The sequence below is a fragment of the Onychostoma macrolepis genome, chromosome 22 (genome assembly GCF_012432095.1).
Source record: "Onychostoma macrolepis isolate SWU-2019 chromosome 22, ASM1243209v1, whole genome shotgun sequence".
NCBI lineage: Eukaryota > Metazoa > Chordata > Actinopteri > Cypriniformes > Cyprinidae > Onychostoma > Onychostoma macrolepis.
In genome coordinates, this window is record NC_081176.1 from 37,877,688 (window position 1) to 37,893,758 (window position 16,071).

Below are 16,071 nucleotides of genomic sequence, written 5' to 3' on the forward strand. Positions count from 1 at the left end.
TTATTAAGTACATAAATATGAAAATGTATTTGTAGTATACTTAACGTGAAAAAAACATTGATTCACACCTTTTTATTTTCTTTTTCAGATTTACAAAATATATTCCATTTTTGTCACAGACCAGTCAGGCCCTTCACTCCACCAATCACAACGTTCCACATCCCCGGAGTTCTAATCACACACACCTGCACCTGATCACCTCCTCATCAACCCACACTACAAAAGCTCACCACACACACACTTCATTGTCCGATCTCGTCATTGCTGCGTGGACTCAGACATCCCAACATCCTGAAACGAAGAGAACTATATCCTTCCTCTATTCTAAGACCGCTTACCTTGTATAACTTACCTCCTGTGTTCCTCCTCCTTGTGTCACCCTCTCTCTCTCTGCAGAAGTCCCAGCACGAAGTGTGTGTGTGTCACTCCCTGGATTCAACCTGTCTCGTCTACCTGTATTCCTGGAAGAAGAAAAGAGTTATCACCACCTTATCATCCTCACTAGTATTGCTGTTTACAAGACATCTACTCACCTCTCAAGACCTCTCGATTCACCTGTGTGCTGAACCTGTTTTAATAAACCACCTCATACTCACCCATCACCTTTGTGTCCGAGTCCGTCCATAACAATTTTACAGATGTACATTTTAACAAACCCCTCCCCCATTCCCCACCCCAACCTGTGTCCGTTATTATAATGAAGATTGCTAACATACATCTGTAAGAAATAACTCCAAAATCTAAATAAAAATCAAAAAAATAATCGCCATAAACATCACCACTCTTATATTGCATCTCACGAGCAGGTCATTATGTTGTACCTTCAATAAATGCCAAATATTTGCCCCACTTTCTCTTATGCACCTCCCTTTTTTTTCAAGTAGTCTATATGCCTTTTTTTTTTTTTTCATATGCTGCAACTTTCCCCAATTCTGTAACCCATTCTTGAAAAGATGGTGATCCTGGTGACCGCCAGCTTCTCATAATAATTTGTCTCCCAATCATAAAATTTATTTGAATCCATTCAGCAGTCTCTACTTCAGGGCTTAAAAAAGACAGGTCTCCAAGCACATAAATACCTGGAGAGAACGGAAGGCAACATTCTGACATCCCCTGAATATAGTTATGAACCATTAACCACAATTTTTGTGTTTCCGAGCAAGACCACAGAGCATGCATCAGGTCTCCATCCTCCCTCTCACATCTCCAGCTCTTGGCAGAGTCCTTCAGTCCAAGCCTAGATAACCTGCTTGGAGTCCAATAAAAATCGATTCAATATTTTGAATTGAATAAGTCGTACTCCCAGATTCCTTGACACTTTTTTACAATTTCTACATATTCTGCTCCAATCTTCATCACTAAGTGAGAGATTCAGATCATTGCTCCATATTCTTCTAAGATCAGAATGAAAATTCTGATATATTTTATCCATTAACAGTCTATAATATACTGATACCTCATGCCCTCTACCCTACACTTTTCCTTCTAAAAATGTTTGTGTTCTGCTGAATAAAAGGAAGTTGAACACACCTGGGACAGCATCAGGGTTAATGAATAATGAGATCATTTTCATTTTGAACCAATTTTGCATTATTTATTACATTTACTAGAGTGGCTAATTATATTTTTTAAATAATATAACATTTAAAAGCAGTATAATAGTATTTAGTATTATAAATAGTGGAAAACTTTATTGCAGTGGTAGAATTGGCAGAATTACAGTAAATGCCTGAAAACATTGCTGACAGGACTTTACTGTCAAATTAGTACTGACCTTTAGTACAGAAGCTACATAAAATATTTACTTAAATATTTATTTAAATGTTCCCCTTAGACAAAATAAGTAATCATTCAAATGTATTTATTTTCTTTAGTATTACTGCATGTTTTTACCTATAATATTTGCCTGTGAGTCCTTCATTTTTGATCAGTATGAAGATGGATCTCCAAATCATACAGTCACTGGAAAGTGTTCAAATATGAAGGAGACGCTGGAAAACTGTTTCACTGCTCGGGACAAACAAGGGCCTCATGAACAATTATTACAAACACAGATTTTGATCATTTAGATGGTGACACAGTATTAAGAATCAAGGGTATGTAAACTTTTGATCTGGGTTCACTTGTGTATTATTATGGTACTTTCTTTAAGGGGAAGTGTTTAACATCTCAAAAGCAACGGTGTTGCCATTAATGCAGAGAAACAGAGCAGTTTTATGTCATGGAATCTATATTCATTTGGAAGAAATGGTGAATTGATTAAACACTGTGATTCATTTCTTCTTCAGGTGCATCTGGTGTTGATATAGACGGAGTGTTACTGATGGAGGGAGATTCAGTCACTCTACACACTGGTGTTGAAACAAACCAACAAGACAGTATTAAATGGTATTTTAATGACACTCGCATCGCTCAAATCACTGGAGATCTCAGTAAGATCTGTACAGATGTTCAGTGTAATGAAGGAACCGAGAGATTCAGAGACAGACTGAAGCTGGATCATCAGACTGGATCTCTGACCATCATGAACATCAGAACCACAGACTCTGGAGTTTATAAACTACTGATAAATAACATCGACAGTGAAAATATCTTTAAATTTAGAGGTGATTTTTCTTATCTGTATATTAATTTACATAGAGTATATAAATGATTTAATCAAAAATAGATTTACTGTTAAAGTGGAATTTGTAGGCTTGAATATAAATTCGATTCAGTATGATTTTACTGAAATACCCCCCCCCCTCAGTTACTTTCTACTAATCATCTATTTAATTCCATCTTTTTTTTTCTTCTCCCACCAGGAGTCCAAAGTATTTGGTTTAAAATGAGTTCAATAGCACAAAATGTGAATAAATGTTGCTATTCAGACAGAAATTCAAGAGGTCGTTTTTTATTACTTTCATATTGTCATACTTGTGTCCCTGTGTCATGTGTCTTTCCTCCCTCATGTGCCCTTATTTAGTCTTCCTGTTCCTGTCTTCATCATTAGTTCATTAGTCTCTGTCCGTGTTTCATTAATTATCTAGTTTACTCCTCGTTTAGTTCTCTTACTTAAGCCCTGTGTTTCCCTGTCTCCAGCGTCTGGTCTTGAACGACATTCTGTGTTTCCTATGTTTCTATGTGTTTGGATTAATAAAAACTGTGTTAATTTTATATGATGCCCCCACCCCCAAAGATCTTCCAGCAGTTGTTGGTTTGTGTTTCAGGTGTTCCTGCTGCTGAACAAGATAAAATAAAGAGAAAGTCAGTGAAGGAGGGAGAATCTATTACTTTACATTCAGATGGAGTAAAAAAAAATAATAATTTAAAGATGTGGTATTTTAAAGACACTCTGATCACTGTAATCACTGGAGATCAGAGTGAGATCTGTACAGATGATCAGTGTGAAGAGAGATTCAGAGACCGACTGAAGCTGGATCATCAGACTGGATCTCTGACCATCACAGACACCAGAACCACAGACTCTGGACTTTATAAACTACAGATCAACAGCAGCAGATTCAGCATCGTAAAGACATTCAGTGTTAGTGTCACTGGTGAGTATCATTTTAGTCATTTAGTACTTTTTCACTTGAACAATTTTAGAAAACTGTTAAACGTAAATTGACCCAGTAAATGTTTTCGTTGTGGTCTGTTTGAAGAAGTGAACTTTGATTCAATATATAACTGAGATCAGAGCTGTTTCAATATATAACTCTGAACACTGCTGTTTCTTGTTGCTGTTTTAGCTGCTGTTCCTTACAAACCCACCAGATGACACCTTTATCAAATAAATCAATGTCATACAACTTTCTACTAAATATCAGTCAAAGGTTTTGGTGTCGTTGTTTATCAGTCCATCTAATAATGACTGTCTCTCTTTAGCTGTTCCAGATTCAACTGTTGTTGCTGCTGCTGTTGTTGTTGTTGTTGCTGTTCTGCTGGTTGTAGTTGCTGGTGTGATTTACTGTCACCACAGGCGAGCTACACAAGGAAAACAAAAAGGCAAGAATTGCATACAGATGATCTGACAAACAAACAAACAATAAAATAAATAAATAAAAATGTTTAAAAATATGTAAAAGCATGCAGTTTTATTCTGATTGACCAAAGTACATTTTTGTTATTGTTCAAACAGGAGAAAGGACACAGCACAATGATCAGGATCAGGTAAGATGTGCACAAAATCTGTAAACGCCTACACTATGAATTTACAATATATTGACTTATTTGAGAACTGTTAAGGCTCCAATATAATTCAAGCAATATTGAATAACTAACTGGTCATTTTGTCATTTGAACAAAATTAGGCCAAAGCAAGGTTTGTTTTGTCGGAGTTTGTCCAGTTGATTTATTCTGTTCAGTCCATCAAGATCAGATGTCGTGAGTAAAAACATGAATACTCTGGAGAGCTGATTTTTAGAAACTGAAGAAGTTATTCTAACTTGTATGGCTGGAAGAACCACAGATACTTTCTCCTGAGATACGTTCATCTGTTTTCACATCTCACTGAGAGAAGATGTGGGAAAGCCTCTTTCTCACCTATATATTTGTTCCTTTTCCTCGACTTCCTTCCCTTCTCTCACTTAACTCAGAATGGTCAATAGCAAAATATAATGTTCTAAATAAATATTCACAATATTCACAGTCATGTATCATTTGAAATGTCTCAATCTTACAAGAAGTAGACTAAAAGATAATAAATATTCTAAGACTTTAGAGATATGTTGCTTATTGTAGAGGGGAAAAAAAGTTTAGTATAACAGAATCATCATATTTTTTTTTTTTTTTTTCACAATCATTTGTTTTACCTTCTGTGAATCTTTGTTCTTTCTTTCAGGAGAAGCATATAGAAGGATTGCCCCTTATTAGTACTGATGGAGAGAAATTCACTGAAGAAACTAACATCACACGAAGGATCCTGCTGGAGAGACATCCGCTGATGGAACTAACATCACACGAAGGGTCCTGCTGGAGAGACAGCCGCTGGTGAAAATAAAATCACACGAAGGGTCCTGCTGTTGAGACATCCGCTTATGAAAATAAAATCACACGAAGGATCCTGCTGTAGAGACATCCGCTGATGAAAATTAAATCACACGAAGGGTCCTGCTGTTGAGACATCCGCTGTTGAAAATAAAATCACACGAAGGGTCCTGCTGTAGAGACATCCGCTTATGAAAATAAAATCACACGAAGGGTCCTGCTGTAGAGACATCCGCTGATGAAAATAAAATCACACGAAGGGTCCTACTGTAGAGACATCCGCTTATGAAAATAAAATCACACGAAGGGTCCTGCTGTAGAGACATCCGCTGATGAAAATAAAATCACACGAAGGGTCCTACTGTAGAGACATCCGCTTATGAAAATAAAATCACACGAAGGGTCCTGCTGTAGAGACATCCGCTGTTGAAAATAAAATCACACGAAGGGTCCTGCTGTAGAGACATCCGCTGATGAAAATAAAATCACACGAAGGGTCCTGCTGTAGAGACATCCGCTTATGAAAATAAAATCACACGAAGGGTCCTGCTGTTGAGACATCCGCTGTTGAAAATAAAATCACACGAAGGGTCCTGCTGTAGAGACATCCGCTGTTGAAAATAAAATCAAACCGAAGGATCCTGCTGTTGAGACATCCGCTGTTGAAAATAAAATCACACGAAGGGTCCTGCTGTAGAGACATCCGCTGTTGAAAATAAAATCACACGAAGGGTCCTGCTGTTGAGACATCCGCTGTTGAAAATAAAATCACACGAAGGGTCCTGCTGGAGAGACATCCGCTGATGAAAATAAAATCACACGAAGGATCCTGCTGTAGAGACATCCGCTGATGAAAATTAAATCACACGAAGGGTCCTGCTGTTGAGACATCCGCTGTTGAAAATAAAATCACACGAAGGGTCCTGCTGTAGAGACATCCGCTGATGAAAATAAAATCACACGAAGGGTCCTGCTGTAGAGACATCCGCTGATGAAAATTAAATCACACGAAGGGTCCTGCTGTTGAGACATCCGCTGTTGAAAATAAAATCACACGAAGGGTCCTGCTGTTGAGACATCCGCTGATGAAAATAAAATCACACTGAAGGGTCCTGCTGTAGAGACATCCGCTGTTGAAAATAAAATCACACGAAGGGTCCTGCTGTTGAGACATCCGCTGTTGAAAATAAAATCACACGAAGGGTCCTGCTGTAGAGACATCCGCTGTTGAAAATAAAATCACACGAAGGGTCCTGCTGTTGAGACATCCGCTGATGAAAATAAAATCACACTGAAGGGTCCTGCTGTAGAGACATCCGCTGTTGAAAATAAAATCACACGAAGGATCCTGCTGTAGAGACATCCGCTGATGAAAATAAAATCACACGAAGGGTCCTGCTGTAGAGACATCCGCTTATGAAAATAAAATCACACGAAGGGTCCTGCTGTTGAGACATCCGCTGTTGAAAATAAAATCACACCGAAGGGTCCTGCTGTAGAGACATCCGCTGTTGAAAATAAAATCACACCGAAGGGTCCTGCTGTTGAGACATCCGCTGTTGAAAATAAAATCACACGAAGGGTCCTGCTGTAGAGACATCCGCTGTTGAAAATAAAATCACACGAAGGGTCCTGCTGTTGAGACATCCGCTGTTGAAAATAAAATCACACGAAGGGTCCTGCTGGAGAGACATCCGCTGATGAAAATAAAATCACACGAAGGATCCTGCTGTAGAGACATCCGCTGATGAAAATTAAATCACACGAAGGGTCCTGCTGTTGAGACATCCGCTGTTGAAAATAAAATCACACGAAGGGTCCTGCTGTAGAGACATCCGCTGATGAAAATAAAATCACACGAAGGGTCCTGCTGTAGAGACATCCGCTGATGAAAATTAAATCACACGAAGGGTCCTGCTGTTGAGACATCCGCTGTTGAAAATAAAATCACACGAAGGGTCCTGCTGTTGAGACATCCGCTGATGAAAATAAAATCACACTGAAGGGTCCTGCTGTAGAGACATCCGCTGTTGAAAATAAAATCACACGAAGGGTCCTGCTGTTGAGACATCCGCTGTTGAAAATAAAATCACACGAAGGGTCCTGCTGTAGAGACATCCGCTGTTGAAAATAAAATCACACGAAGGGTCCTGCTGTTGAGACATCCGCTGATGAAAATAAAATCACACTGAAGGGTCCTGCTGTAGAGACATCCGCTGTTGAAAATAAAATCACACGAAGGATCCTGCTTGTAGCATTCCCAGCTGAACAGATGCACTTTACTCTCAGGAACTGATGTTTATACAGGATTTAATCTTCAAAAAAAACACCGTAAGAGCTGAATAAAAACAAACAAACAAAATAAGACATCTGCTTGCAAATTGTATATAAATGTCCATAAGCCTATAAATGAAAGAATACACATTCTCTGAATTACAACATTAGCAAATTAAATGGTCATCACTGATATTCGAAACTTTCATATATGCTAAAGACTCGCTAGACATTAGTTAATAGCTTCAGAAGATCATTAAAATAAACACTTCAAAGACTTTCAAAGTTGACCACACAGCATGAAATTAAAATGGTACCTTGTGCCCTTCATCAGCCAGGAGCTAAGAGATAGGGAGAAACCTTTTAAACTTATAACTGTACAACGTGTACCCAAACATGAACCTTTCTTCTCTGGTAACCTTAATCAGAATGACGCTTCACGTACGAAAAAGTGCGCCAACATAACACACACAGCGTCGCTGCACTTCCTTTTCCAGATTTCAAAATAAAAGTGTGTGGCAAGAAATGCAGACACTCTTGTAAAACAAATAGGAATACAATGTCCACACAAAGCACTCTGTGAAAATCACCAGACAACCAAAACATAAACAAATAAATAGTTATTTAGTAACATTTGGCTCAATTTAATAATAAAGTCCTTTCTTGACTATTCCATGGCAACACCGCCCTCTATGGCTGGAAGTAAAGGTGTCGACCCACTTCAATGATTGGGGATTTAATGGTCATTTACACTCCCACCAAAACATGAGTGATTTGTATGACATTAAGGAATATAAATCACAAATGATTTTCAAATGAAAATGACTTTAACTTTAAGAAACGCACGTAAAGTGTCCATACTAAGGCAAATTAATTCTAGAATTTAAGTAATATGAAGAAAAGGATACACTTGGTTGCTCTTGGTAGCAGCTAGACGGTCTCTAGCAACAGGATCAGTTTCTGGATTGGGCGCTCAATGACAGACAGCTTGTTGAGGCGACAACCATCCCTTTCCAGATTTCGGTCACCAAGGCATACCTTTACTCTTCTCACAAGCCCATCTTTATCGGTAGTAGTCTCTGTAACTCTGGCTAGCCGCCACTCATTTCTTGGCAGACCATCAGTCTTTTCCATGACAATGTCTCCTACTTGCAGGTTTCTCTTTGCTTTGTGCCAGCGCTGTCTGGTGGCAATGTTGGATAGATACTCCTTACGCCAACGACTCCAAAACTGCTCTGCGAGGTACTGAACATGACGCCACCTTTTCCTTGCATAGATGTCTTCTCTGATGAATTTGCCTGGTGGTGGTAATGCTGTAACTGACTTCATAGTAAGCAGGTTATTAGGTGTGAGAGGTGCAAGGCTGTTGGGGTCATTTAAGTTATCAACTGAGAGTGGTCTACTGTTTACGATCGCCATGGCTTCATAAAAGAATGTCCGCAGTGATGCATCGTCCAGTCTACCAGAAGAGAGTGAGAGAGTTGAGCGAAGAACATTCCTCACTGTTCTGATTTGTCTCTCCCATACCCCACCAGCATGACTTGCATGGGGTGCATTTAGGACAAAATCACACTGTTTTTCAGCTAAGAACACTGTCAGTCGATCGGCGTCAATCTCCTTGAGAGCATTTTTCAGCTCATTCTTGGCTCCTACAAAGTTGGTGCCTTGGTCACATTTGATTTGCCGCACTGCTCCCGCAATGCAATGAAACAGCGCAAGCCATTGATGAAAGCATCTGTAGACATGTCATCTAGCATTTCTATATGAATAGCTCTGGAGCTGAAACACGTGAAGAGGAGGCCGTACCTTTTATGATCCTTCCGACCCCGTTTAGTGACAAAGGGACCAAAGCAGTCCATACCACAGTATGTGAACGGTGGGGATGGATTCGCTCTGATGGGAGGTCGGCCATTCTTTGTTCTTCTGTGGGTCTCCTGAGCTTCCGACATGTCACACAGTGATGCACATGGGATGCTACTGCTCTGCTCATTCCTGGAATCCAGTAGCCTTGTGATCTGATCTCATTAATTGTGAGACCCTTTCCTTGGTGCTTGACATTCTCATGACATTGAGAGATGATCATCTTTGTTATGTGGTGATCTTTGGGAATGATCACTGGGTGTTTGACTGAGCTGGGTAAGGACGCGTGCAAAGCCTTCCTCCCACCTTGAGTACTCCTCCTTGATCTAGGAAGGCATCAAGATGATACAGCCTGCTGCTAGATGACAGCTGAGCCCCTTGCTCAATAACTTGATATCCTCTGGATAGGTGTTTCTTTGTAAATCTTTAATGATGATGCATTTAGCATCTTCTCGTTCAGCTACTGAACTGTGACTGCTGGACTTGTCCCCTTTGGCTCGGCGAATGAGGCGAGCCACAGCTTGGACAGCTCCAGACCATGAAGACAGCTTTGACAAGCGGTCTGAGAGGCTGACTTCTGTTGTTTGTGCACTCAGTGTCTGAGCCTTTCTCACTTCAGGATCTCCAATCGTTAGTGCTGTGTCAATATCTGCAACAGGAGGTATATCCTTCTTCCATAAGAATCCTGGCCCTGTCAACCAATTAGATGTAAGAATCTCACCAGCGTTTAAACCTCTTGACGCATGGTCAGCAGGGTTTTCATTAGTGGGAACATATCTCCACTGTTGAGGAGTAGTGCAGAGATGTATCTTTTGCACTCTGTTTGCCACGAATGTGTGAAAACGACGTGCTTCGTTATTAATGTATCCCAAAACCACTTGGGAGTCGGTCCAGAAGTGCTCTTCTATGTCCGCATATTCCAGCTCCTGTTTAAGCATATTTCTCATGGCAACTGAGATGACAGCAGCTGTCAGTTCAAGCCTGGGAATAGTCTGGACCTTAATGGGAGCAACTCTGGATTTACCGATGACTAGGGCACAATGAATGTTTCCTTCTTTGTTTGTGAGTCTCAAATAGGTACACTGGCCATATCCACTGTTGCTCGCATCAGAGAAGTGATGAAGTTCTCTTTTGATGACCTTTCCAAAGTTTGCAGGCACATAGCAGTGGGGTATGCTGATCTTTTCCAAGTTCACGAGATCAGCTTTCCAATGTTCCCAGTTTGACTGTAATTCTTTAGGAAGGGGTCGTCCCAGCCTGTTCCGTTTCTGCACATTTCCTGAAGCACTAATTTTCCACTTAGCAAGAAAGGAGCAATGAAGCCCAGTGGATCATACAAAGATGCAACTGTGGATAGTATGCCACGGCGTGTTGCTGGCTGGTCTTTGAGGTCAACAGAGAATCTGAAGTTGTCAGAATCAATGTGCCAGTGGACCCCTAAAGCTCTCTCTAAAGGCGTGTCATCGAAGTTGAGGTCAAGTGCCTTTACTTCAACAGCTCGTTCAGAAATTGGAATGCTATCTAGGACAACTCTGTCATTTGAAATAAATTTGTGCAGTCTAAGACCACCTGAGGCACACAGTTGACGAGCTTCTCTTGCTACCTGGATAGCTTCCTCTGTACTGGCTACACTGGTGACACCGTCGTCTACATAAAAGTTTGTTGTGATGAATTTGGAGCCAAGAGGATACATAGCCTCATTCTCCTTAGCGAGATGTTTCAGACCATAGTTGGCGCATCCAGGTGACGAGGTTGCACCAAAAAGATGGACTTTCATGCGGTACTCTTGTGGGTGTAAAGCTAAGTCTCCATTTTTCCACCAGAGAAAACGGAGGTAGTTTCGATCTGTTTCTTCCACATGAAATTGGTGAAACATCTTTTCAACATCGCACATAAGAGCCACGAGATGTTGTCTGAATCTTACAAGAACACCAGTCAGATTATTCATTAAATCTGGGCCTTGGAGCAAGTGGTCATTGAGGCTGGTTCCCTGGTACTTGGCGGAGCAGTCGAAGACAACACGGAGCTTGTCTGGCTTCTTAGGGTGATACACCCCATGATGAGGGATGTACCACTTCTCTCCATCCTTTCCTTCATCATGCACTTCTTCTGCATCACCCTTTTCAATGACCTCTTCCATAAACCTCACATAGTGTTCCTTGTACCTTTCATCTTTCAGCAATTTCCTTTTAAGATGATTGAGCCTTACGATGGTAAGCTGCTTATTGTTAAGCAAATGAGGTCTCCTTTTGAACGGAAGAGGCATCTCGTAATGCCCGTGGTCATTCTTCTTTATGCCTTGCTGCAGTTTGGTCAAGAAGAGGATGTCATCCTGTGACACAGTTTTATTATTTTCATCAGCATCTTTGAAGTCAGATTCCAATACTTTAATAACATCTGCTGGGGTCACTGGAGGGAGCTCTTTAATGCTGACTCTATGACAGATGGTGTTGAAGCTTTGTGATTCATGGTGTGAAGACAGGCGACCAACAATACTCCATCCTAGGTCTGTATGGACTGCATAAGGTTCATCGTCTCCTCCTAAAATCACCTGTTTTGGTGCCAAAGCCTTTGGACAGCTGTAGCCTATCAGAAGACCAACCTCACAATCCTGCAGAGGTGGAATTTTGTCCACTATTGTAGAGAGATGCTTCCAGTGCCGTGCTGTGTCACAAGTAGGGATGTGAGTACGGTTCACTGGAATGGAGTCCTTAGTGTAGGCAGAGGGCAGGTTGAGGACAACGGAGGAGCTGTAGCCTCTTACTTTGAGACCTGACACCCTTTCACTTGGCATGACAACATCCTTTGCGGTCATGGTTGTCAACTTCAGTCTCACAGGACAGGAGTCGGCTTGTAACTTTTCGCTCAGCTCTCGGTCGATAAACACAGTATCACTCTGGGTGTCAAGCAGAGCATAAACAAGTTTTTCAGAGCCTGGATTCCTCTCGGTTGACACCCACACTGGCACGATCATTGAAGTATTGGTGGATGGCTCATCATTCTCTACTTTGTGAGACGTAGCAGTAGTTGTCTCTGTGTCACCTTGGTTTGAGACTGGTGCAGAGTTGACCTTCTTTGTGTAGTTTTCATCATGTAGACACATCGGATGTCTACCTCTACAAGCGTCACAGGATAGACGGTGACGGCAGTCTTTTGCGCTGTGGCCTGGTTTCATGCAACCATAGCAGAGTTTGTTCTCCTTCACATATTTCCGTTTCTCTTCTAATGATTTTGCTACAAATTTAGGACAGTTGTCAATCTTATGCTTGTGGTCCTTGCAGAAGAAACACATTTTGGTATTTCCTTTAGTGGGCCTTTGTTCATTTTCATAATTTTGTTTATTTTCCATAGCTGTTTGAATGTGAAAGACGTTAGCCCTGTTCCTTTTACTGTCCTTAAGGTACCGTTTTTCCGAAGTGGGGTCAGTGGCACGAAGAGCGCTGAAGGAGGTGACAGGATTACAAGTAATCTCTGCTTCCATTGACATGAAGGTCACAAAATCTATAAACTTTGGAAAGTCACGAGTCTCAATCAGTGTCTGTGTGACCTGACGGTTCCACCGTGCTGCTGCCCAATCTGGTAATTTGTGTACAAGTTTCTGATTTTCATCACAGTCATCTAGTATTTCAAGCCCTTTTACATGAGGCATAGCTTGATGGCATGCATTCAAGAAGTCAGAGAATTCTCTGAAACCTTCAGCATCCCTAGGCTGAATCTTAGGCCATCTGGCTAGTTTTTCCCTGAAAGCCTTCTGAATGACAAATGGCTGTCCATAACGTTGGTTCAGCTTGTTCCATGCATCATTATAAGCCTTCTCGTCATTCCTGTAGAAAATACCATCAAGAGACTTACGAGCTGGCCCACCAACATACCTTTTTAAATAGTGCAGCTTGTCAGCAGAAGAAATGGCCTTTCCATCAATGAGCGACACAAATGCAGCCTTCCACTCAATGAACTGGATAGGATCACCGTTGAACACAGACGGTTCTGTTGTAGGCAGCCTGTTCAGAGCTATGCTATCTTGGACAGCTTGGGCGAGATAAGATATATCCGATTTTGGAGGTGTGGATGTTGCTGTGATGTTAGTAGGACATTGGATGGGAAAAGGAACCACATGCTGTTGCGCAGTTATGTTTAGATCCTGCTGTTCCTTTCTATTCGAGTCTGAAGAATGAATGCTGATTTCCTGTGCCATTTCTTGATCATAGGCCTGCAGTCTGGCCCTAGCTGCTTTTAGATCCTTCTCTGCCTTTAGTTTTTCCAGTTCACACTTCCGAGCTTCAATCTCTTGCATCATCGAGTATTCCACTTCTTTGGCTGCTAATTCAGCTACTGCATCGGCCCGCTTGGCTGCAATGGACATAACTGTAGACCTTGATGATGTGAGGCGTGAGACGGTGGATCCATAGACAGAGCGACCATAATCGTGATGGAATAACTCGCGAAGGCTGTTTTTTACATTTTCTTGGTCAAAATCCTCAAGGCATGCCATTCTGTCAAAAATGATCTTCGAAATATCTTTTGTCACAGCTTCACAAGTATCAATTCTGCGTCTAGTGTCACTGGATGGAGCGATGTAATCTCTGATTTCCAGGTAGACATGCATGACATCATCCCTTCCCTTCTCAAGTGTATTAATAAGCACTACCAGTTGGCTCTCACTAACGTCTGTTTTTAGCTCTTCCCTTGTGTTGCGAGCCAGGTCCTTCCATTGTTCATACAGCTGAATCAGTCTTTTCTCCTTTTTCAGGGCCTCCTCCTTTTTATATGCACGCATCTTCTCCGTAGGTTTCCGTTGTCGATCAGACCGGTGAAGCTCCTCCTCTTCCGTTCCATTATGAGGGGCCTCCACCTGCTGGTCGGGTTCTTTATTTTCAGAAGCATCCATTTTCTTTAAAGGAGTGCCACAGACTTCAATCATTACATCAAGTCATTAGACAACTTTCAGATGTGTGGCAGGACTGGTGAGGTGAAGCTGTTGTTTTTCTGGGTAAAGCGCTTACTCTCCAGAGTAAGGCCAAGCTCTTACTGTAGCATTCCCAGCTGAACAGATGCACTTTACTCTCAGGAACTGATGTTTATACAGGATTTAATCTTCAAAAAAAACACTGTAAGAGCTGAATAAAAACAAACAAACAAAATAAGACATCTGCTTGCAAATTGTATATAAATGTCCATAAGCCTATAAATGAAAGAATACACATTCTCTGAATTACAACATTAGCAAATTAAATGGTCATCACTGATATTCGAAACTTTCATATATGCTAAAGACTCGCTAGACATTAGTTAATAGCTTCAGAGAAGATCATTAAAATAAACACTTCAAAGACTTTCAAAGTTGACCACACAGCATGAAATTAAAACGGTACCTTGTGCCCTTCATCAGCCAGGAGCTAAGAGATAGGGAGAAACCTTTTAAACTTATAACTGTACAACGTGTACCCAAACATGAACCTTTCTTCTCTGGTAACCTTAATCAGAATGACGCTTCACGTACGAAAAAGTGCGCCAACATAACACACACAGCGTCGCTGCACTTCCTTTTCCAGATTTCAAAATAAAAGTGTGTGGCAAGAAATGCAGACACTCTTGTAAAACAAATAGGAATACAATGTCCACACAAAGCACTCTGTGAAAATCACCAGACAACCAAAACATAAACAAATAAATAGTTATTTAGTAACATTTGGCTCAATTTAATAATAAAGTCCTTTCTTGACTATTCCATGGCAACACCGCCCTCTATGGCTGGAAGTAAAGGTGTCGACCCACTTCAATGATTGGGGATTTAATGGTCATTTACACTGCTGTTGAGACATCCGCTGATGAAAATAAAATCACACCGAAGGGTCCTGCTGGAGAGACATCCGCTGATGAAAATAAAATCACACCAAAGGGTCCTGCTGGAGAGACATCCGCTGATGAAAATAAAATCACACCGAAGGGTCCTGCTGGAGAGACATCCACTGATGAAAATAAAATCACACCAAAGGGTCCTGCTGGAGAGACATCCGCTGATGAAAATAAAATCACACCGAAGGGTCCTGCTGTAGAGACATCCGCTGATGAAAATAAAATCACACCGAAGGATCCTGCTGTAGAGACATCCGCTGTTGAAAATAAAATCACACAGAAGGATCCTGCTGTTGAGACATCCGCTCAACAGCAGCGGTTGTTGGCTTACTCTGAGTTCGATTGCTTCAGTCTGTTGTGCTGCTGTGAGGTTTGTGTTTGTAGCTCCGTGTACCTTCGCTTTTATTGAATCTCTACCTTACTTTCAATCCCTTTTGTCTAAAGTGATAAAATATAACTTAATTCTCACCATATTTCTGGTGTTATCTTTCAAACTAATCTAACTAATTTGATCGTTCGCCTTTAAAAACCGCGAGTGCAGCTTGTTAGCCCGTTAGCTTGTCACTTGCGGTTCCATTTGCATTCTATTCGCGCCTATTATTATTTTATTTTTCCTCGCTCCGTTTTCACGAGCTCATCAAACAACAGTGGTAAGTGGTAAGTTAAGTTGGTATCATTCATCAATCAAGGTGAGTAATGGCTTCTTCTCCTGCTATTGTTGTTTGCACTGTCTGCCACATGTATAGTTTATCTGTCTCTGTCAGCAGCGAGGGATTCACATGTGATAAATGCAGGGAAATAGTTAGGCTGACAGAGAAGGTTTTAGAACTAGAGACACGCATCCAAACTTTAGTTGAGGACAGTAAGAATGTGAGGGCTGTAGATACTGCTTTGGATGCGACTAGCTCAGGAGTCCTGTACATTGTTCGGTTTCGGTTGAGCCCGTGCAGCAGGGCAACTGGGTGACAGTGAGGCGGCATAGTCGCGGGTCAAAACACCACTCTTCCGTTCGATCAGAACATCAAACAGGTTCTCCCCACTCAGTGAAGCACCCACTGAGAAACCTGATGAAAGTGCTCTAGTTATTGGCGATTCTATTGTACGGAACGTGAA

At 41.2% G+C, this 16,071-nt stretch overlaps 1 protein-coding gene and 1 pseudogene across 1 annotated transcript; one reads left to right on the plus strand and one right to left on the minus strand.

The window, feature by feature from the left end:
• Nucleotides 1-2,323: 2,323 nt before the first annotated feature.
• LOC131531091 (uncharacterized) lies at nucleotides 2,324-4,975 on the plus strand. The gene is made up of 6 exons (XM_058761636.1): nucleotides 2,324-2,606; nucleotides 2,808-2,813; nucleotides 3,210-3,539; nucleotides 3,868-3,987; nucleotides 4,121-4,152; nucleotides 4,823-4,975. The coding sequence occupies exons 1-6, from the start codon at nucleotides 2,324-2,326 to the stop codon at nucleotides 4,973-4,975; spliced, it is 924 nt and encodes a 307-aa protein (XP_058617619.1).
• A 4,432-nt stretch (nucleotides 4,976-9,407) lies between these two features.
• LOC131530730 (uncharacterized) lies at nucleotides 9,408-12,352 on the minus strand (annotated as a pseudogene).
• Between the last annotated feature and the right edge of the window lie 3,719 nt (nucleotides 12,353-16,071).

Coding starts and splice junctions, on each gene's coding strand:
- LOC131531091 (XM_058761636.1), top strand. CDS start 2,324: ATGGAGGGAGATTCAGTCACTCTACACACTGGTGTTGAAACAAACCAA. Junction 3,988..4,120: donor TACACAAGGAAAACAAAAAG/GCAAGAATTGCA, acceptor TTGTTCAAACAG/GAGAAAGGACACAGCACAAT. Junction 4,153..4,822: donor AGCACAATGATCAGGATCAG/GTAAGATGTGCA, acceptor TCTTTCTTTCAG/GAGAAGCATATAGAAGGATT.